At 25.0% G+C, this 24,651-nt stretch overlaps 1 protein-coding gene across 6 annotated transcripts in view; it reads right to left on the reverse strand.

The window, feature by feature from the left end:
* Positions 1-6,324: 6,324 nt before the first annotated feature.
* The window catches only part of LOC126903857 (E3 ubiquitin-protein ligase UBR5), a 43,375-nt gene continuing 25,048 nt past the window's right edge, over positions 6,325-24,651 (reverse strand). For 2 of the 6 annotated variants that reach the window (XM_050682369.1, XM_050682366.1), the window contains exons 28-43: positions 24,443-24,617; positions 24,131-24,387; positions 21,968-22,244; positions 21,800-21,901; positions 19,527-19,646; positions 18,513-18,637; positions 18,185-18,273; positions 17,873-18,089; positions 17,616-17,804; positions 16,972-17,274; positions 11,950-12,154; positions 11,679-11,892; positions 11,376-11,582; positions 10,668-10,815; positions 8,002-8,235; positions 6,325-6,760 (exon numbers count right to left, since the gene is read on the reverse strand). In XM_050682369.1, the coding sequence (XP_050538326.1) occupies positions 6,548-6,760; positions 8,002-8,235; positions 10,668-10,815; positions 11,376-11,582; positions 11,679-11,892; positions 11,950-12,154; positions 16,972-17,274; positions 17,616-17,804; positions 17,873-18,089; positions 18,185-18,273; positions 18,513-18,637; positions 19,527-19,646; positions 21,800-21,901; positions 21,968-22,244; positions 24,131-24,387; positions 24,443-24,617 (3,075 nt within the window). In that variant the 3' untranslated portion in view covers positions 6,325-6,547. Of the gene's footprint in view, positions 6,761-8,001; positions 8,236-10,667; positions 10,816-11,375; positions 11,583-11,678; positions 11,893-11,949; positions 12,155-16,971; positions 17,287-17,615; positions 17,805-17,872; positions 18,090-18,184; positions 18,274-18,512; positions 18,638-19,526; positions 19,647-21,799; positions 21,902-21,967; positions 22,245-24,130; positions 24,388-24,442; positions 24,618-24,651 lie in introns of those variants that run through there. The other 4 variants (XM_050682368.1, XM_050682371.1, XM_050682370.1 and 1 more) reach the window with 4 other exon arrangements.

Consider the following 24,651-nt stretch of genomic DNA (forward strand, 5'->3'; position numbering starts at 1 on the left):
TCCCCCCTTGTGGGCAGGTTAAGGGTTAAATTTATAAAAAAAATAGACCAAACGAAAGGTAATGATATTACACATCTATATAAAAATGAATTATATTGATATGTTTATTTTTGAAAAAGTTATGGCACTTTTAAGTAAAAAAATTTTTCGAAAATTAGCGATTTTTAAATTTGTAATTTTTTTGATGGTTTCCCGTAAATGGAGGACGAGGGCATTTTTTTCAATTTTTGAGGGTAATGTCTTGGACTAGATACGATTTGTGATCTTTTGACGTATCGTTGAAAGAAATCCGTTCGGTGAGAGCTGAGAAAAAGTGGTAACAGACACAAAAAAAAACACATCATAGTAAATCCAATACCTTCTCAGCTTCGCATCGAAGCTAAAAATAATAAATTACAATGTAAAATTATTTACTTTTGTAGTTGAATACTTTTATCTTATCAAATCTAATTCGACAATAAATACTTTATGAATATTAGAAATTAATTGTTTTAATTGTTTGAATGGAAAAAGCTGGTTAAGCTACTTTTTATTTAGATCTAGTGAGGGTTGGCAAAATGAATTGTAGCGACAAAAAGAACCACATAGTAAAATTTTAATAAATTTAATTTCTTATGTCTTATGAACTTTATTCTATGTCAAGTAAATTATATAATATTGATGAAAGTCAATGTATTCCTCTTTTAAGGTATTTAAAAAAAAAATAAAATACAAAACCTAGAATTTTAATAGGAAAATAGCTTATTTTTGAATACGATAGCCATTTGCGCATAGAAGATAGGTCATCGGGACAAATTTTTTTTTTCATTTTATAGTATATAAAATAACTTTTAAAAAATTTTTTTTTTTTTTGTGTCTGTTACCACTTTTTCTCAGCTCTCACCAAACGGATTTCTTTCAACGATACGTCAAAAGATCACAAATCGTATCTAGTCGAAGACATTACCCTTCAAAATTGAAAAAATTTCCCTGGTTCCCTGTAAATGGGGGAAACCTCCAAAAAAATTACAAATTTAAAAATCGCTAATTTTCGAAATTTTATCAATTTTTTTTACTAAAAACTGCCGTAACTTTTTCAAAAATGAACATATCAATATAATTTTTTTTTTATATATGCTTGATGTTTTTACCTATTATTTGGTATATTTTATTTGTAAATTTGACCTTTTTTCTGCCCACAGGGGGGGATTTAAAATGACAACTTTTTCACAAAAAATTATTTTTTTCAACTTAACTTTTGAAAATGTTCCGGAAGGTCTGACACTTTTATATATATCTTAAATTAAAGTTAATGTAATGTACTTTAATTTAAAAAAAAAAATTTCGTACTTTATTTTATCTTCATGGTAAAAATGGTTACCGAATGCTATTTTTGTGTGAAAATTTTCGATTTTATAATTGACATTTTTTACTTTAAAGTGCTATAACTTTTTAAAAAATGTATGGATCAACACAATATTTTCATGAGAAGTAGTATTTATATACATCTTNCAATATTTTCATGAGAAGTAGTATTTATATACATCTTTCATTGAATATACTTTTTTTTTAAATCAGACTATTTCCCTATATATGGGGGGGCTTCAAATATAAAAAATGCATATAGAAAGTAGAACTTTTTCAACTTAACTTTTGAAAATGTTCCGGAAGGTCTGACACTTTTATATATGTCTTAAATTGAAGCTTATGTAATATCCTTTAATTTGAAAAAAAAAAGTTTGAACTCTGGACTTTTCTTCACGGCGAAAATGGCTACCAAATGCTATTTTCGTGTGAAAATTCTCGATTTTATTATTCATATTATATTTAACTTTATAATGCTATAACTTATTGAAAAGTTTATGGATCCACACAATTTTTTTATGAGAAATAATATTTTTTAATAAACCCTTTTTCATTCGACATACTTTATCTTAATCGAGACACCAATATTTTTAAAATTAAACACTATCTAAAGATTTGCATCGAAGCGTTTATTTTTGATAGTGATTTTAATCACTGTCAGATATCATTATACTTGATCCAACTATGCCACGTCACAACTGTGCCGCGACCNACCACGTCACAACTGTACCGCGACCCTCCTGTGCTGGGTTTTTATCTTTATAATGCTATGACATATTGAAAAGTGTATGGATCAACATTATTTTTTTATGAGAAATAATATTTTTTAATAATCCCTTTTTCATTCGACATACTTTATCTTAATCGAGATATTAATAAGGAACCAGCAGATCAAGTAGCTTTTGGAATAAAACACCAATTTTTTTAAAATTAAACACTATCTAAAGATTTGCATCGAAGCGTTTATTTTTGATAGTGATTTTAATCACTGTCAGATATCATTATACTTGATCCATCTATACCACGTCACCACTGTGCCGCGACCCCCCTGTGCTGGGTTTTTTTTTACTTTAAAGTTGTATAACTTTTTTCAAAAATGAACATATCAATATAATTTTTTTTTTTTATAGATCCTTGATGTCTTTACCTATCATTTGGTATATTTTTTTTGTAAATTTGACCTTTTTTCTGCCCACAGGGGGGGATTTAAAATGACAACTTTTTCACAGAAAATTATTTTTTTCAATTTAACTTTTGAAAATGTTCCGGAAGGTCTGACACTTTTATATATATCTTAAATTAAAGTTAATGTAATGTACTTTAATTTGAAAAAAAAAAATTTGACCTCTGGACTTGTCTTCGTGGTGAAAGTTGACATCAAAGTTAATAAAAAATTACGATTTTTGTAAAATAATTTTTTTTTATATTTTTAACTTAATAATGCTCTAACTTTTTCAAAAATGAACATATCAATATAATTTTTTTTTATATAGATGCTTGATGTCTTTACTTATCATTTGGTATATTTTTTTTGTAAATCTGACACTTAACCTGCCCACAGGGGGGGATTTAAAATGACAACTTTTTCACAAAAAATTAACTTTTTCAACTTAACTTTTGAAAATGTTCCGGAAGGTCTGACACTTTTATATATATCTTAAATTAAAGCTAATGTAATGTACTTTAATTTGAAAAAAAAAAATTTCGTACTTTACTTTATCTTCATCGTAAAAATGGCTACCGAATGTTATTTTCATGTGAAAATTTTCGATTTTGTATTTTACATTTTTAACTTTAAAATGCTATAACTTTTTGAAAAATGTATGGATCAACACAATTTTTTTATGAGAAGTAGTATTTATATAGATCTTTCATTCGACATACANTATAATATTTTAAAATTCTTGGGAGCAAATATCATTTGATAGTGATAGAACAAAAAATTACTTTATTTTGCTCATTAATATTAATACCCCACGCAAAAATCTTAAATACAGGCCTGAACGTAACATTCAATAAAAGCCAAACAATTTGGTACTGGCAACTATCTAACTTTCCCATATGATAAAACTGGTTCGTCGTGGTGACCCATGGATAAAACTAAATGGTTCTCAAATTTTTTAGTAGATAGACAGGTAGAAGATTAGTTTGGCGGAAACGAAAAAAATTTGACCTCTGGACTTGTCTTCATGGTGAAAACGGCTACCGAATGCTATTTTTGTGTGAAAATTCTCGATTTTATAATTTACATTTTTTACTTTAAAGTTCTATAACTTTTTGAAAAATGTATGGATCAATACAATTTTTTTGAGAAATAATATGTTTTAATGATCTCATTATCATTTGACATACTATATCTTAATCAGGATATTAATAAGGAACTAGCAGATCATGTAGCTTTTGGAATAATACACCAATTTTTTAAAATTAAACACTATCTAAAGATTTGCATCGAAGCGTTTTTTTTTGATAGTGACTTTAATCACTATCAGATATCATTATACTTGATTCAACTATGCCACGTCACTACTGTGCCGCGACCCCCCTGTGCTGGGTTTTTTAAAAAAAACTTTTTTTATATCTATTTGTGTGTGCTACTACCAGTCTATAATATTCTAAATTTTTTTGTAACATGTTGCTATATAAATTATAAATTTAAAAAATAATGATATTTAGTTTCACCTGAATTTAACGATAGATATTTACAATTATAAAAAATTTTATAATGCGCTCACAATCTTTTTAACTATTTTTTTTTATTGGTTTTTTTAGTTAATGTAAATCATTAAAATTAATTGAGTTCTGCATATTTCAATTGTAGAATCCTTAAATACCAAAAGTCAATTAGAAATGATTACTATGATTTTTATTTAAGTGATCCATTACGATAAAAATGTAAAAAAAAAATTGAACTTTTCTGATAAATGTACTGTAAATAATAATTATAAAATTTCCTGATTGCATATTAATCTAAACAATTTCATTTTTTTCTATTTAATAATATCAATTTCAAACTTGTAAGTTGAGCTTAAAGTTATGGTAATAAATTTTTTTTTTTTTATTAAAACTTTCACTTTAAAGGACAAAAAAAAGTAGGTTCAAAATGATTAATTTTGACATATTAAAAATCAATAATAATTTGAAAACAATTAATTATAAAAATTATATAATATATAAGTAAAAGAATTACTAATCTGGATATAATTAAGGAAATAGAAGTTGATGTTGCTTTTGTAATTATCCACCAATTTCTTAGAATTAAACACTATCTACAGATTTGCATCGAAGCGTTTCTTATGATAGTGATTTTAATCACTGTCAGATTAAATCTATACTGGACCCAACTATGCAACGTCACCACCACTATGCCTCGACCCCACTGTGCTGGGTTTTCTAAATTTGAACCTATAAGTTACATTCTCTTAGTACAGAAAAGATTACACGAAAATGGTTAACATTGAAGTTAAAATATCGATATACTCGTATATTAATTATTTTTAGTAATAACACGCTGTCTGGAAAAATATATTTTATTGCCACCGCTATCTGTATACTTGTGTAACTTTTGATTTACATCAATATACACATTTGTTAGAGTATTTTAAACTAAAATTTTTGACTCAAAGGTTATCGTACAAATAACTTTCAAATTTAGCCACAAGTGATCAATTCATATTATATAATTTTTAGTGATAGGAATTTTCGAATATTTTTAACTATCGAATTGTTTTTTTTTAGCATAAACTATCGAATAGTTTTAAAAAATATTCGATTAGTTCTATCTAAAATTTTTATTAAGTACACTTAATTATAGTAAAAATTACTGATAGGCACATTCAAATATTTTAAACTATCGTATAACTATTCGAATTGTATTTATACAACCGAATAGTTTATTTTTGGCATAAACTATCGAATAGTTTTAAAAACTATTCGAGTATATTGTGTAACTATCGAATATTTTTTGAATCACTATCGAATAGTTCGAATAGTGGACAACTATCGAATAGTAACTATACTATTCGATTTTTCTCATCACTAATAATTTTTATAAATTCATACATTAAAGTAAACCATTACTCAAATTTATTTAAAAAATTTTATTTTTTTTTTCTATGTTAGGGGCCTGTTTAATAGTTGAGGATCTTGGTCAAAACCAAGAATCGGAAGCTACCCGACGTCTGCCCAAATATCGTCCCTATCTCCTTAAATGAGTTTTAATTAACTGAAGGAGATACAGGCAATCGTGTACCTTAGTTACAGGGGATAGATTATTAAATAAAATTAGACTATTGTTTTATGTCAACGACAAAGTAAAGTTATATTTTAGATGTTCAGTAAATATAAGTTATATGTAATGTACAATACGTCTGACCTGAATCCTAGTATAGTTGGTTAGTAGATATATCCAAGTGAGACGGAGTTGGTTGGCTATGATGACAATTGGCAATAGACGGGTCGTTGAATAAATAAGTTAAGTTATAAATAATATAAATAAGATAAAAGTAATAGTATTGAAAACTATGTCTATAACGGCCACTCAAACACAACTGCCCTTTGTTAGTTCGACGTCAGTAGCTCCGGGCTACAGACGAGTAGAATTGTCACATCAGCAACTCCCTCTATGCTAATTAATATGTTTTACGAATTAAATAAATAGAAATAAAACGTGTGTAATATAAGTGGTAAGAACATAGTAATAAATGTTCTTACAACTATTTGAAGTAGTTTTGAATTAGTGTGTTTTTAAAAGGTAGTATAATTCAACTAAAAATTTTTTAAGGTACTAACAATAACAGTAAATTAACATATTATTTGTTTTAATTCCAGTCTTGCTTTAAAAGTGTTAGTATTAACAAAACAAAAAATCAAAGATTGTATTCTTTAAATAATGTTATCATTAATATTTTTCAAGTTTACGAAAAAATTATGAGATTTTAAAAGAATTTCTATAAGGTAATTTTTATATATAAATATATATATTAATAAATACATATACATTTATTCAAGTAAAACTTGGGTATGAAATAAAAACAATAAGATTTTTCAATGCCCAGCCACAAAAATTAAAATGTTAGGAATTTAAAATAAAAACAAATAAACGTGATATTTTAACTTGTCAAAAAAAAAAAAAAAAAAAGAACATATAATTTTTTATTTTTAGTATTTTCACTTAATGCAATATTTTACATACTAAAATTTTTCAAACAAATCCAAAATGCTTAGTCTTTATGGCAATTAATAATTTATGTCTTAATATAGATCGGCTACTATATAGAGGTATATATAATCTAGATATACATGTATTTGCTGTAGGGAGATGGGAGTCATCAGCTGGTCGCATAGTTACACTGGGCATGGGTTGGAAGCCTTCTTCAGAAGCTGGTAGAGCAGGAGATCCTGTCCAAAAGTACACCTGAAAAAAAATCATTTCTAGTTCTATATTTTGACCATTATTGAAATTTAAAAACAAAATAATTGTTAAAAAAACATTAGCACAGTAGGATAGTGGCATAATTTGGAAGTGGCATAGATGATATTTGACAGTAATTAAAATCACTATCATAAGAAACACTTCAATGCAAATATGTAGATAGTAGATAGTGTTTAATTTTAAGAAATTGGTGGATTATACCAAAAGCAAAATGAATTCCTATCTCCATCATTATTTCTAATTAGTAGTTCTTTGATTTAGATGTATAATATATGAATAAATATTTATTATAGCAATTATATACAGTATAAGATTTAAAAATATACTTTTATTATTTAATTTCTCATGCTAATTTCAAGCCTGCAATTAGATTTATTGTATCACCACTAATTTTTGATATTATTACTAATTAGTTAAAAACTATAAAACAGTTTTATTTCTATTGTATCACTATCTAAACACCAAGAATTACATAGAAATTATTAATATTTCTATTAAATTGATTGATTACAATATAAATACAAAAATAAACTATAATAAGTTATTATAACGAAATTTTGGGCTTTTTTCATAAATTTACGGTTCTTAATAATTATATAAGTATCTGACCTTATATCAATCTAAACAAAACCATTTTTGAAATCTTAATAAAATTTTGCATCTAATCATATTAAATTTAAACTTTCAAGTTGAACTAAAAAAAGTTAAAAAGTCAACATTTTTAAATTATAAATTTTCATAAAAATCAACTATAAAGAACCAAAAAAATAGGTTGAACGTGACATTTTGAATCAAAATTTTTAACATATTAAAAATAAAAATTAATTTTTAAATTTAAATACTGGTACTGGTAATTACATAAATTAGTAATGTCAGTGAGCTGAGAATAAGTGATAATAAACAAAAAAAAAAAAAACACATCATAGTAAAATTAATACCTTCTTCTTAGTTTTGCATCGAACCTAAAAACTATATAATATAAAAAGTTTAATGTGTTTTACCAATCATTAAATAAAATAAAACTAACATACATTTGTATGTTAGTTTTATGTTGCAATTAAAAACAAATCTACATAATTTTAAGGGATGAATTCAAAAAGTGATAAATCAAGAAATATACGAAAGAAAAAAATTAATTTTCTTAAAATAATTATTAATTTAAAAGAAATTGTGTGTTAGCGTTAAAATAATCACAATGCAAGTTATTATTTTTATTTTTTTACCAAATCCTGACGTTCTGAAGGTGTCATCTTATCAACAATGGACCACAACCAACGCTTAAATTTAATTTGTCTATCACTAGTTGCTAATCCAGATTCATCATTAAAACTAGTATAAGATATTAATAGAGGAACATTTATATCCCCTACACCATTCAATAATAATCTTAAATCTTCAGCTGTTAGTCCATCCAACGAACTCTCTGGTATTACATCAAAAACACCAGATCTAAGGGCCTGAAATTTCAACAGTGGATTGATATGAAAAATAAATATATATTGACAGGGTTATCAGTTTATCATTGACCACATTAGATTATGTGCAAAATAAATAAACTATGGAAAAAATAATTTTTGATTTATTGTGTATACATATAATTCTTCTTGATTTATCAGCTAATAATTACTTCTTAGAATCATCTCTCATAACTTAAAAGACTGCCATATTAATGGTGACGTACATATTTAATCAACTTGTAAATAGAAAATTATTTAATTAAGAAAATAACTGGTTGATTACAACTTATGGTTCAGTATTCCAGAAGTTAATATTTTTATACCTAGTTGGGAAGAGTGAGGCTATGAAATGTCTAGTGATGAAAATAATAGTACCCACTTATCACCCGCAGTCATTATTTTAAATTGTTAATAAATTCTGAAATACTGGTCCAAAAGTTGTTATTGACTAGTCATTGTAATTAGATTATCCCTATTTTATAAGCTAGTTAAATATGTATAATAAAAACTGATCACTCGTGGCAAATATTATTTAAAATTAATACTATATTACAAATATTTATTTAAAACTAAAAAAACATTAAAAATATTTAACTCAAAAAGCCACAAAAAATTACTAAAAAATTGCATATACATATTTTGATAACAATGTTACTATTATCAAAGCTAAACACATACTGACAATCCGACCGAAAAAAAATTCCTAATATATCCTTAAAGACATATCACTAAGTAAAATTATAAAATTTGCCAGTGTACACAAGTTTAATAATGAATTTTTAGAGGGCCAATTACCAATTATATATACCAATTAATTAAATTATTCTTATTTTTTAACATTTTTATTACTTAAAATTTATTTTTAGTGTTACCTATTAAATTGCTTAAATTATGACTCCCAGATGCAACTAAAGTAACACCAAAATTCTTAATAACTCTAGTTATTCAAAATCCGAATAAATAAAATGGGTGACTTATTAGTGGTAATAAATACCACTCCCTTTCAAATTATAACGAAATTACATTTCAAATATACCCATTAAAATCTAGCCATTTCTTCTCTTATGACACCCAGTTCTTTTTTTATCAAAATCTAGTTCATTCATTGGAATATTAACTAATCTGTAAACCATACTATTTATTTAAAGGTGCCATTTTGTGTTGCCATCTGTGGTTGAGTTGTTCGAAATGTACTTGAACATGTGTCAGTTTTTCCAATAAATTTTAAATAGAGTTCCTCTTTTACTCTTTTAACTAAAAAATCCAAAATAGGCAATTTTCCTTCACTTCCTGTTCATATATGAGTTTAATCGATGGGAAAATTTTTTTTTTAGTATTGTTTAAAGACCTCCTAACTAAAAACTTTATTTATTACTGCAAAAATATCATCTACATACCTAACCCAAATTTTTGGAAAATCACCTAATGTATTTTAAATTTGTTTTGAACCTAATGAAAAGTTCTGTTAAAGATGGTGATAACGGATTTCCTATTGCTGTACCCTCAGTTAGTTCATAAAATTTATTTTGAAACTGAAAAACATTTTAACCCATACATAACTTTGTTAAATTAATAAGCGCATTTATTTTATCCTGTACTATGTTTTGTTCCTTTAGCCAGTCTTTAAGAAAACCAATTGTTATTATAATCAAAATACTCGGAAATAAGGCTACTACATCAAAAGAAATTAATCTATCATTTGGAATAGTATAACCAGATAATTTATGATCTATGTCAATATTATTTTTAACTGAAAAACTATAAAATATTTGAATAGATGAAAATACCAGCAAGTATTTAACCGAATTATATATAGGAGCATTAATATTTGACACAATAGGTCTCATATTATTTCCTGGCTTATGTATTTTTGGCAAAGCATATAGTTTAAGTATTTAAGGATTTGAAACTAATAAAAATTTGAATTTTTCTTCAATTATTAATTTTACACTATTGATAAAGTTTGTAGTTTACCTTACCATTCCACATAATGGATTCTTTATAGGGATCCTTTAGAATAAATTTGATACTCTATTAAAATTATCTTTTTTTACAGTAATACTATGAAATTTTTTTTATCTGATTTTAAATGAAAGTAGTAGTTTTTATTTTTTAAATTCTGTATTACTCATGAATGTTTTTTATTTTTACTAAAACCTCTTTTATTTACAACAGATTTTTTGTAGTTAAGTATTGGTTATTAAATTCATTTCTATAAAACCCCTATGTTCAATAGGTATATTACTATTTAAAAAATAAAGTTGACATCCCTTTAAGTTAGAAGAGATGATTCTAAGAAGTAATTATTAGCTATTAATTTATATGTAAATAAAAGAAATAAAATTTTTTTTTCAATACTATATTTACTATGCACATAATCTAATGTTAGTTGATGAAAAAGCGATCAACCTGTATAAATATATATAACTTACAAGAAATGCTTTTTCTTGAGTTTTGAACATCCTAAATTCAGCATATCTTCTAACATAATCATAGACGTTGTTTGGAGTTACTTCAATGTCTACACCACAATTTACTAGCTCCACACTACCACCTCCTTCTTCTTGACTGAGGTCAATACTATAAGACAAAAAATCATTTTATTGAATATCATTTTTTTAAAATGTATTTAGAATATTTTAAGATAGTCCCAATCTTTAGTTTTGAACTCATCGTAAAATTTAATGAAGCTATATTTATTAGTCTAAAGTTTTAAATATATTATACTGAGCATGGTAACTACCTCGGCTCAATAAGTATTGCTTAAAAGATGAACAATGCAAAAAAAGCAGTATTAGCATAAACAAATTTATTGCTGATTCATAAAAATAATGATATACCTAAGGAAAAATTTTTCAGAGACAAAAGAAAGTGAAAAATGTTTAAATATTATCTAACGACAAATTTGTTCTTTGCAAAACTCTTGTGAAAACAACTATATCTATATTAATGAAACTTTTCTAGTTTAAAACTTGATGTTTTTTTTATCCATGTTAGAATAAATATATGAAAAAAAAAAAAAGGTTTTAAGTCATGTCACTATTTTTTTCGATAGGCACTTATCTTAAAATATTTTGAATAATACAACAATAAATATAAGATTTAACAAATTTATTCTTTAAATTAATCATTATATATACCTAAAGTTTAAATCTAGAGCAGAAAACAAAGATTCTTTATCTTTAGATTCAGCATCTAACACAAGCTGCCTCAAGCTTTCATACATAACAGGATCAAAAAATGCTAAATCATGGAATCTAATTGTTCTTCCCAAAAGAATTTTGAGAACGTGGCGATTAAAATACATTGGACACAATTCATTTTGCAGTAAACATAGTCCAATCAATCTGAAATATAATAAATAAGTTAAAATAATATATTACGATAGTAAAACACATTTAATTTTTATTGTATTAGAATAATAAAGTATTAAATATAATTACCTCCCAGTATTTCTAAATGCATTAAGACGTTCATATGATGCTTTTCCTTGACGAGGTGAGTAAAATCCTTGTTTTCCAGGACAATAAAATAATGGCATGTTATCTTCTAAAGTTTCTTCAGTAGCATTTTCTTCTGGAACATTCTCTTTTACTGGAGTAGCAGCAGTTTTAGAGCCATGTTGTTCAGAAAGACTCAAAAATAAATCAACATCTTCTACAAAATATAAATATCATTTAAAAAGTTGAAAAGTGAAAAATTCGCTTTACTTACCTAGTAAACTATCTGCAGGTGGTAATGGATGAGGAACATCTACTAGTGATGGTATCTCAACAGTTTGCATAAGTAGCGCAATTGCTTCATTAACACGCATTCTTAATGCTTCTTCAGATGCTAATAATGTTAAAAGTTGAGCAGGGGACAATTCTAAAAGCATTCCAGTAATTTTACTAGCTAAACTGGGTCTAATTTGAACAACCTAAAAATTAAATTTATTTACATAATAGTATAATACTTATTGCAAAAATTAATAAAGTACTATTAAAATTTTTTTTTACTAATGAATACAGTAATTTGTTCAAATGTCCAAAAAATAAAGTAATCATCATTTTATGACTTACAGGATAACTCAAAGTTTATTACTTGTTACATAGAACAAGTTTTTGTAAAAGAAAATCAAGGGTATAGTATATTTATTGGATGAAAAATAACATCACTAATAAAAAAAGATTTACATCAATCAACATGAGAGACATTACTGACTTCTAAACATTTTTAAACAATTTTTTTTTTTGTAAAAACAGCTAACAAATTTATTTACAGAAAATTGTATGTAGCTAAGACTGAAATATATTTATACTTAATTCATTAATTGTAAAAGTTTTTCAATTTTGGTCTAAGAATTGATAAAATTTCATTTTTTACATTTTTCTTGGACATGAGTGTATACAATAATGCACAAATTTCACTAATTTTTATTTAAGTTTTGAACCCTCCAGTATAGAGAAAAATGGTTTGATTTTTTTTAAAAAAAGTATATTGGAAGAAAGGTATTATATAAAGTATTTAAAAAAAAAATTGAGAATTTTTTTAATTAACTTTGCTGTATGTTTTCACCATGAAGACAATATAAAGTTTGAAAATTTTTATTCATATTAGTGTACTAATTAAACTTCAATTTAAGATATATATAAGTGTCAAGTGTAAAATTTTTGAAAAAGTTAATTTTTTGGAAGTTGCCATTTTGAATCACCCCGTAGGCAAGCGAAGAAACAGATTAACAAAAATATATCAAATGATAGGTCAGTACCTAATGTATCTAAAATTTTTTTTGTATTGATCCATTCATTTTTAAAAAAGTTTTAAGTAAAAAAAAATATCCAAAATTACAGATTCAAAATTGTAATTGTAATTAAAATTGTAGGGGATTTCCTCTAATTACTGGGAACGAGGGAATTTTTTTCAATTTTTGAGCATAATGTCATCGGCTACACATAAATTGTGATCTTTTGACATATTGTTCATAAAAATCAGTGCAGTGAGAGCTGAGAATAAGTGGTAACATAAAAAAAAAAAAAAAAAACCATAGAAAATTAATACTTTCTCAACTTTGCATTGAAACTTTTGGTTTCACCAAATTGTTTCTTTCACAAAGCTATAATGTTATATAATCAAAAGTTTTTCATCTCTTTAGGGGAAAAAATAAGCACTATTAAAAAATATTTTGTGATCAATACATACGTTAATTTGTTCAAATGTTCAGAAAGTAAAGTTACAAATTTTCTATTGATTACAGGATAATTTTCTTTTTACTCAAAGTTTATTATTTATCATATAGAACAAGTATTTGCAAATAAATATAGTTTAAAAAAACTGAAAAACAAGTTTTTAGGCATATTGAACTAAAAAGTTAAAAATAATTTTTAAATTCAGCTTAAAACAATAATAAACAAAAAATACTAATATTATTGTGAAAAAAGAGTAGCTGCTTTATGCCATATTTTTTGTATATTGAGCGCCCAACGCTTTTTTTCACAATAATACTAGTATTTTTCGTTTATTATAGTATAAAGCTTATTTTAAAAATTATTTTTAACGTTTTAGTTCGATATGCTATAAAGCGTGTTTTTCAGTCTTTTTAAACTATATTTATTTTTCACTTTTTAGTTATTTATGACATCGCTGTTACAGTCACAGAGTATTTATTGTCAATTATCACTATCAATAGATATAATTTCTGTATTGCCAGTTAGTGTGTTTATGAACTCACAACAATGCGTTTTATTACCATTGTAAATAGAGGCTACATGTATATTTTTTTTTATGAATATCGTCATAAAATTCTGATTAACTACCTGTATTTGTATTTGTAATCCCTTATTATACATTTATATTAAATAAAAAGTTATGGAAGTTTTAAGAAAAAAAAGTGAAAAAAAAAACCCAGCACATAGAGGCAGCACAGTGGTGACGTAGTATAGATAGATCAAGTATAATGATATCTGACAGAGATTAAAATCACTATCAAAAAAAAAAAACGCTTCGATGCAAATCTTTAGATACTGTTTAATTTTAAAAAATTGGTGGACTATTACAAAAGATACATTATCTGCTAGTTCATTATTAATATCCTAATTAAGATAAAGTATGTAGAATGAAAAAGGGATTATTAAAAAATATTATTTCTCATAAAAAAATAATGTTGATCCATACACTTTTCAATATGTCATAGCATTATAAAGTTAAAAATGTAAAAAATAAAATCGAGAATTTTCATACAATAATAGCATTTGGTAGACATTTTCACCGTGAAGATAAAATAAAGTCCGAAATTTTTTTTCCGCATAATAAAGTAAATTACATTAGCTTTAATTTAAGATATATATAATAGTGTCAGACTTTCCGGAACACTTTCAAAATTTAAGTTGAAAAAGTTCTACTTTCTACATGCATTTTTTAGATTTGAACCCCCCTCGTATATAGGGAAATGGTCTGATTTAAAAAAACAGTATATCAAATGAAAGATGTATATAAATACTACTCCTCATGAAAAAATTGTACTGATCCATACATTTTTCAAAAAGTTATAGCATAATAAAGTTAAAAATGTAAAATACAAAATCGAAAATTTTCACACAAAAAAAGCATTCGGTAGCCATTTTCACCGTGAAGATATAATAAAGTCCGACATTTTTTTTTTGCATAATAAAGAATATTACATTAGCTTTAATTTAAGATATATATAAAAGTGTCAGACCTTCCGGAACATTTTCAAAAGTTAAGTTGAAAAAGTAAATTTTTTGTAAAAAAGTTGTCATTTTAAATCCCCCCTGTGGGCAGATATAGGGTCAAATTTACAAAAAAAATATACCAAATGATAGGTAAAGACATCATGCATCTATAAAAAAAAAATTATATTGATTCATACATCTTTCAAAAAGTTATAGCATTATAAAGTTAAAAATATAAAAATGAATTTTTTTACAAAAATCGTATTTTTTTTATAAACTTTGATGTCTGTTTTCACCATGAAGATAAAATAAAGTCCGAAATTTTTTTTTTGCATAATAAAGTATATTACATTAGCTTTAATTTAAGATATATATAAAAGTGTCAGACCTTCCGGAACACTTTCAAAAGTTAAGTTGAAAAAGTTCTACTTTCTATATGCATTTTTTATATTTGAAGCACCCCCATATATAGGGAAATAGTCTGATTTAAAAAAACAGCATATTCAATGAAAGATGTATATAAATACTACTTCTCATGAAAAAATTGTATTGATCCATACATTTTTTNTTATTTCTCATAAAAAAATTGTACTGATCCATAAACTTTTCAATAAGTTATAGCATTATAAATTTAAATATAATATAAATAATAAAATCGAGAATTTTCACACAAAAATAGCATTTGGTAGCCGTTTTCACCATGAAGTACAGAGGTCAAATTTTTTTTTTTCAAATTTAAGTATATTACATTAGCTTTAATTTAAGATATATATAAAAGTGTCAGACCTTCCGGAACATTTTCAAAAGTTAAGTTGAAAAAGTTAATTTTTTTTGAAAAAGTTGTCATTTTAAACCCCCCTTGTGAGCAGGTTAAGGGTTAAATTTATAAAAAAAATATAACGAAAGGTAATGATATTACACATCTATATAAAAAAGAATTATATTGATATGTTTATTTTTGAAAAAGTTATGGCACTTTTAAGTAAAAATTTTTTTCGAAAATTAGCGATTTTTAAATTTGTAATTTTTTTGGAGGTTTCCCCCATTTACGGGGAACGAGGACATTTTTTTCAATTTTGAAGGGTAATGTCTTCGACTAGATACGATTTGTGATCTTTTGACGTATCGTTGAAAGAAATCCGTTCGGTGAGAGCTGAGAAAAAGTGGTAACAGACACAAAAAAAAAAAAAAAAACACATCTTAGTAAAACCAATACCTTCTCAGCTAAAAAAAATTGAACCTTTAAATGTTTATATCTAATAATAAACAATAAAAATTTGCTTATAAATATATATAAAATTTATGATACATACGCATGTATGAGTATGAAAACCAAAAATAAAATTATACAGGAATAGTGTTACCGGCGTGTGAAGAATGGGTTACGACAGTCTAATCTCAAGGCTATAGATGACGGGATATGCAAGAATAATAATATGTGGCGCGTGGAGAGTTACAAACATACAGGTGAAACTAATATAAGAGTGTTAATAAAATGAGGGGTTGTAGCATATCTGTAGGATACCAATACAACATCAGTTACTCCTGAGGTCATGAATTATTTCCTTCTCCTCCAATTACACTCTTTATTTATACAAATAATTTCATCAACCATATCCTTAAAAAAAACTTTTAACAAATCATAAGCTGAATTATATAATCTTGAAACTTTTTGTTAATTAGTGAAATTATTTTTGCATTACTGTATACACTCATGTCCAACAAAAATGTAAAAAATGTAAATGAAATTTTATTAATTCTTAGACCAAAATTAAAAAACTTTTGCAAATTATTAAGTGTAAACATAATTCAGTCTTATGATACACACAATTTCCTGTAGGTCCCCATTTAACTTTTAAAAGTAACCCCTAACATCTACATTTAGAAATATATTTTTTTTTCAATTTGATATTTTACTATGGTTAATTTAATTAAATCAAATTTTAATTTGCGCATTTTTAAATGATTATTTTATGTAAAATGATGAGGGGTGGAAATATTCTTAATAAATTACACTGGAAATTTTTTTTTATTATAAAAGGTTAAATTAGTCATTGTCTTATACCTTAGGATACAGTCGCTCCCCAAGTTGTTGCTGGTGAGGTGTAAGATGAGAATTAGGATTTACATCAGCTGTTCCTGAATTAGGAACAAATGAACGAGCATCCACTGATAATGTTCTACGTTGATCTCGATCACTTCGTTCAGTACGTCTTGATGGTACTCGAGGTGATAAAGGAGCATGTCTAATTCTAGGAGATTCTGTACGCTCACGGTTTCTCAGACGTTGAAGTACTGTATATTGAGAATATCGTCCACCAACTTGAACAGACTCGAGATTTGGTAATTTTTCACATGACAGAATAGCCTAATTTAAACACTTTAAAATTATTAATATATCTCTTTGATGGTGTGTTCTTTTAGAAAGTACTTTTAGGTTAAACTTATTCAATAAAAATTATTTTAAATCAATTTATTTAATCAATAATATTATCAAAATAATATTTATATTGTAATACAATTTTGCAGAATTATTTCAAGACTTTTTTATAGTGTTATAATAATATAAGATATTATCAAACAAAACTAAATAGTTTAATAAAATATTTTTTAATGCTCATTAAGTTTTCCCTTAATAAATATAGGTTTTTTCAAAAAGTATATTTTTTAGTAATTAATGGTTTTTTTATCTATTAAGTTATACTTTACTTCTGCCAAAGCTGTGTAGAAAGACCTAGCGACACCTGAACCTTCTCCAGGCTCATCTTTAAATGTGACTTTTACACGATTGACTGCCAAACAGGGTTGAGAACTCGATGTTCTTCGATGATAAGAATTGTATTGGTTGTTTAACTCTTTAAATGTCATTAGAATTAATTGATTGCGATCACGTTCCAACTAGGATTGTTTAAAATTTTTATATTTCAACATAATTTTTTTTATTAATTTTATAAATAAAATTTTACTTTGGATAATGTGAGATCTCGATTTTGTTGATTTCTTAATTTTTCCATATCTCTTCGAAATTTGGCTTCTTTAACTGGAAATCCTCCGAGTTCTGATACAACTGATCCAGGTTCTAAGCCTACATCTTCCATAAATACACGTCCAAATAAATCTAAAGTCAATCGCCAACGACCAAGCAACAAATCATGAGATACACTTTCACCTAGTCTATTTCCTCTAAAAATTTACATAAATTTTAACATGAATATTACTGCGCTTAAAGTGGATTTATTATTTTAAATATTTAAATGTAAGATTAAATACAAAATTACTTGTTAATTTGTTTTGAAATTTCAGAATTTGAATTACGACTGTCTTCATTAATATCTGAATTAGATTTTGTTAAAACATTTGAAGAATTCTACAAAAAAAAATTTTTTTTTTAAGGTTACATAAAAACTTTCAATTTTTAAGAAATTTGTAAAAAATTAATTTTTTACTGAAAATATAATGAACATATAACAGATAATTCCCAAAATATTAAACAGTTTAGATAATTAACAGATTCATTTGATTTTTCTTAAATAAAAAAAATGATTGATAAAGCAATAATTATTTTAATACCATTTACAAGTAGGTTTACTATAAGAAATTGCTTACAGAAGTAGATGAATTGCTACCAGGAGCACGCACAATGACACTTTTAAGTACAGAAGATGTAGTTTCTATGCCATAGCTAGTAGGTGGAACAATTATAATATCCCTATTTCTTTTTGAAGAATCTGCTAAAATATAAAATTTTTAAATGAATATTACTAAGAATTTGCAACAATAGCTGATTTATTATTAATAATATTGCCCTATATACTATTTTACTAATATTAATTATTTGATATGTGTCTATTGACTATCAAATAAAAGATATTGACGATAAATATTTATTTTGTTTTTATCAAAATGACTATTGATTGAAATACAATTTTCCTGATAGTTATAGGTTCATTTTATACATGATTTTGTAACTTTTTTTAAATAATGGCTATTGAAAAATTGATTTATATTGAGATTATTACATTGATTTTTTAAGTTATTAAGAGATAAATATTTAATTTTTTTTTTTAATAGTAATTATTATTTAAAAATAAATATATGTAAATAATTTTGATTAACAACATATACAGAGAGAAACAGAATTTAACCAGAATAATTAAGAAAAGACACTAAGAATTTTGTCTTAGCTACACTAACAACATAAAATCTAAGCAATATTAACTGATATCTTAGGGTTATATTTTAATTTCAAAATAAGTCTGAAAAAGTAATGGAGACACTACATTTTTCAGACTATGTAGGTTTTAAAAAAAATTCAGTTATTAACAGTTAAAAACATCAAGGTTTCATAAAACTCTGAATATGAAAAATTCATAATCTGCATAAAAAATAATGCAAGATCTTAATCTAATACTTGTTGCAGACTTTGATTACATACTAATATCAAAAAATTAAAATAAAAAAAAAATATTTCTCACTAATACAAGATTTGTCTGAAATGACAATGTTATTATAAAAAACAAATGAAATATGTTCAGATAATTTTACTTTAAGGTTCAGAAAAACTTTATTTTTGGTATCAATGAGTAAACTGTAATATTATTTATTAACATATCAACTAACAGTCAGAGTTGTGTTGAGATATTTCAGGTGTATCACTACTGTTGCAATATGAAGGGACTTCATTTGACTGTTCAATAACTTTTGGCCGGACAGAGAGATCTTCAGGTTCAGTATCTTGATCTAAAATTATAGTAGTAGATAGTAGTAATAAAAAATAATATTATATTTCTGAGAGTACCAAAGAAATACATTATGGGTTGTTTTCATAAATCTTTTTTTTTCATATAATTTTACATAAAAAAACAACACAGTGGGGTTTTTGAATTTTTGACCTCGTTGGTCGTCTTGAAATATGTACAAAATAGCAGATAAAAAAAAATAATAAATAAACTTTAACTTTAATGTTAAATTAAAACTGTTAACATCATAAGTATTGTAAGAGTGTAAAAACACAGTAACACAGTGAGTGTGCACCAAATGGGACAAGTATAGATATCTGACAGTGATTAAAATCACTATCATAAAAAACACTTCTAGGCAAATCTGTAGAGTTTAATTTTCAGAAGAAATTGTGTCAATTATTCCAAAAGCAATATCAACTCTTATTTCCTACATTATTTTCTGATTTGATGTTTAATGATTTATTATTTAAATATTAATAAGTTATTAATGTATTTTTTATGGAGAAATTATAAAAAATTATAATGTAGTTGCATATTTTGTTAACTTTATGGCTAATATATAATAAAATTATAAATATGGATTTATCAAAAAAAAACTTAAATATTTTCTATATTTATATTTTTTTTTATGAAATAGATGGGGGCAAGGAGGATACTTATGCCTACTTATATTTGACTATACCGCTTGACCTGTAATATAGGGATAAATAATTGCAAAAAAAAAAAAAAAATTGATCTAGAAATTTATAAAAACACAAAAAATGGTCAATATTTTATACAAAAGTAATATTTTTGTTTAAATTCATGGCCATTTACATACAGGAGACATGTAATTGAAACAATTTTTTGTTTAACTCATAATATGTAACACAAGATTTAATTTAACATATGTTTAAACAATGAACTATTTTTTGGAATATTTACAAAAATTAAGTGGAAAAAGTAGCTATTATGAATTCCCCCAGTGACCAGATGAAGGGTCATATTTCCAAAAAATTTATATAATATGATAGGGAAGTACCTAAATTATTTATAAATAAAAATTTGTTTAAATTCATCAATTTTTAAAAAAAGCTATATCAGTTTAAAAGAAAAAAATTAAAAAATATTGGAATTTACAGATTATAACTATTGTAATTTTTTGACGGATTTTTATAATTTTTAAGAAACAAGAGAATTTTTTTGCAATTTTTGAGGTTAATGTTTTCAACTGGATACAATTTGCAATATATAAAGTATTATTAAAAGTCAAGTGAAAGTAAAGAAAAAGGGGCGACGGAATTTAAAAAAAAGTAAAAATATTTAGTGAGCCTGATAAGTATTAAATTATTTATGTTCAGTGAATGTAATGCACATGTACCTAATACTGTAATTGTACAAATACTCCTATGAGAATAAAATAAGCTAGTTCAATGTTTTGAAGCTTTCGTGGATTGTCGTATTGCTTGAAATGTTTACGAATGTATCCACGTTTTGAGTTATGAGCTTCCATTATTTTTGGGAAACAAGGGGAAAATGTTCAATTTTTGAGGGCAATGTCTTTAGCTAGATATGGTTTGTAATATTTTAACATATCATTGTGAAAAATCAGTCCTGTGAGAACTGAGAAAAGTAGTGACAGACACACACACACAAAAATAAACATATAACAGTAAAATTAATACCTTCTCATATTTGCATCAAAAGCTAAAAATTAGAATTAGATTTTCCTGACATTTTATTATAGTAAATTCTCATTGTTTGCCTATTTCAAATCATCATAATAGATCTAGCAAAAATTTTATTTATTTAAAGCTTATTAGTTATAATTTGAAGATATTATTAAATTTCATACTATCACGTGATTATAATTATTTTATGCAACTCAAAGGTTCTAGGTTTTTTTTTGCAAGTTTAAATTGACCACAAAATCAATAATTAAAAATATATCATTCAAAATCCTATCCAAAATTTAAAGTTATTTAATAAATTAAAATCAAATTATTTAATGTTAATATTTTTTCAACATTTTTTTTTAATTGAAAAAAAAATGGGCTATATTAAATTATTAAAAAAAAGTTCTTTTTTAAAAATCAAAATAAATAGTACAGAAATATTTCTTTTAGATCTAGCCCTCTTTCAAATAATATATTTAAATATTAGTTTACTTACTTTTCCTTTCTTGTTCTTTAGTTGTTTGTTCATTATTATTATCAATACGACCTGATAAACTTAGTCTTGATGGTAAACCTTCATTAGAACCATCCAAAGGAGCTGCAAAAATAATTTAGTAAAATGTTGAGAAGTATTCATAACTTTTATTTTTAATAAAAATAATACCACTAATTTTTGGCGAACCAAACATGTCTTCTTTTCTAGCATTTGGCTGCAACAATTGAGGCTGGTCTGCTAAGGGCATTGCTTGAGTCATTGGTGTTTCAAACGGATCAGGAGGAGGACACCCTAAGCATAAAGTAGAATCTGATCTTTGGAAGAAAGCATGACGTCGACCTCGAATATTTGAATCCATATCAACAAATCTAAGATTAGATGATGTATTTATGTTTGTAACTGAACTATTGATTTCTTCATCATTTTCTTCATTATCATTTTCATCCTATATATTTTCAATAAATAAAACAGAATATGTATTTTTGAAATTTCTTACATATTTTATGTATTGTTGTTGGACATTTTTCAAAATTTTTAATATTAAATCATAAAATAATGGAGTATGAGTCCTATACCGTATAGTATGGTAAAATGTTATGACCCTGTCAGACTATAATATAAAATAAAATGTAAATTAAATCAAAATTTTCTATTAACCTATTAAAAGAGAATTTTGGTTTTCAAATAAAATTTTTTTATTCTTTTACCTACAATTATGTTTTTATCCTAAATAGGTAGTACTATCAACATTTTATTATGATTTAGCCTTTCACTTTCTTGTTCTAGTACATATTTATGATAAATATAAAATAATAATTATCATAACATTAATTTCTTGGATTAATTTTGATTATTATTAGTTTCAAGTACAAATATCTAGTACAAAGTATTCAAGTACAAATTTTCACTTGCCTAAAACTAAAAATATTTCAAAGTATATGGAAGACATTTATGACTTTTTGTTTTTCTTTTATTACTCCTTATATGTTTTAATAATAATGTTGATTAAAAATAAAGATTTTACATGGTGATTCATTAAACGCTAGCTACTCGATTTTTTCTCATAAAATAATAATTATGTTAAGAAAATTATATAATAAGAATTGATCAATTGTGGCTAATATTATGTAAAATCAAAAATTTATTTAAAATATTTAACTCAAAAAACCACAAAATATATTAAAAAATCACAAATACTTATTTCAAGAATAATATCACTAACATCAGCTCTAAACACATATAGAATGTGCCACTTTAAAATATTGACTGTAAGTGAAATACAGGTATGACAATATTTATCAGTTGAAAATTTTTGGCAAACCTCTTTTCCTGCCTATGTATAAAACTGTCAATAACTTTCAAGTTACTAGTCCAAAAGTTAACAACAAAGCATTATATTAATTAAAATATAACCTATATTTAAAGCTAGTTAAAAATATATATTACCATTTAATAATATATGTCAATGCCCTTTTAATGTATAAGGGATGAACTGAAAAAACCTAACAAATAATAAATCGAGAAATATATAAAATTAAAAAAATATCAAAAGTAATTATTTTAATATAATTACTATTTAAATCGAGTGACTTATATAAAAAGGATCATCCTATCTACAATAATTTTATAACTTTTTATAATTTCTCCGTAATAATTACAATACTAAATGCAATCACTTTAAGTATTTAATCATGTATCATAATTATAAAACTTGTAAACAGGATATAATTAAAAAAAAAATTGTCTATTTTCTTTTGGTAAAATCTTAAAAATTTTTTCTAAAAATTAAACACTAAATATAGATTCACTATTAAACAATTTTTATGATGAAATTTTTTATTTCTGTATAAAAGTATAGAAATCATCTATACTCATGTTGAATCTACTATCCTGATTTTTTTTTAAATTTATGTTGTAATATAATATAACCTCAATTTAACTTATAATTGATAAGGAATGAATTAAAAAAGTAATTAATAACTGATAAATAAAAAAAATTATGTCACTAAATAATATCAAAAATAATTTTCTTATCATAAATATTAGTGATGGGAATTATAAAATAGGAACTATCGAACTATTCAATAGTCATTCAAAAAATATTCGAATAGTAAAAATATTCAATAGTTACACAATATATTCGAATAGTTTTAAAAACTATTTGATAGTATATCCTAAAAATAAACTATTCGTTCATATAAAAACAATTCAAATAGTTATTTAAATACTATAAGATAGTTTAAAATATTCGAAATTGCCCATCACTAATAAATATACTTTAAGAGAAATCGAGTGGCTAGTAATAAAAGAATCACTCTTTATACTTGTTACCTGATCTATATTCCATGCTTCATTTTCAACAGTTTCTGAGATAATAGGAGGTGTTATTGCTTGACAATTTACAGCTGCTGTATCAGCACGCATATAATATACAAGAGCATCCAAAACATAAGCAACATGTTTTAATGACGAAACATCTAAAACTGGTAATGAATCTCCATGTTCATTACTATGAGCTCTCATTAAAGACAGACAGTAAGAAATGAACTCACGGCGAGGCTCAACAGCAGAGTTACTATTGCTAGAACCTGACATTTTAATAGTAAAAAATAAGAATATAAATTACAATAACTTTTAAATTACCTGAAGATGAAGCGGATATAGGATTAGAAGAATTATTAGAATGTAATGGATGTCTTGGATGTTGAGGATCTGATGATTGAGTTAGTGAAGCACCAAATCTAAGTTGAGCTTCTGTTGAATCCATAATTGCCATTAACCAATCCCAAGTTGGTTTCAATGATTTTTCAATAATATTCTATAACAAATGAAATATTTAAAATTATAAATTT

Source organism: Daktulosphaira vitifoliae, unplaced genomic scaffold (genome assembly GCF_025091365.1).
Source record: "Daktulosphaira vitifoliae isolate Bord-2020 unplaced genomic scaffold, ASM2509136v1 Scaffold_4, whole genome shotgun sequence".
NCBI classification, from domain to species: domain Eukaryota; kingdom Metazoa; phylum Arthropoda; class Insecta; order Hemiptera; family Phylloxeridae; genus Daktulosphaira; species Daktulosphaira vitifoliae.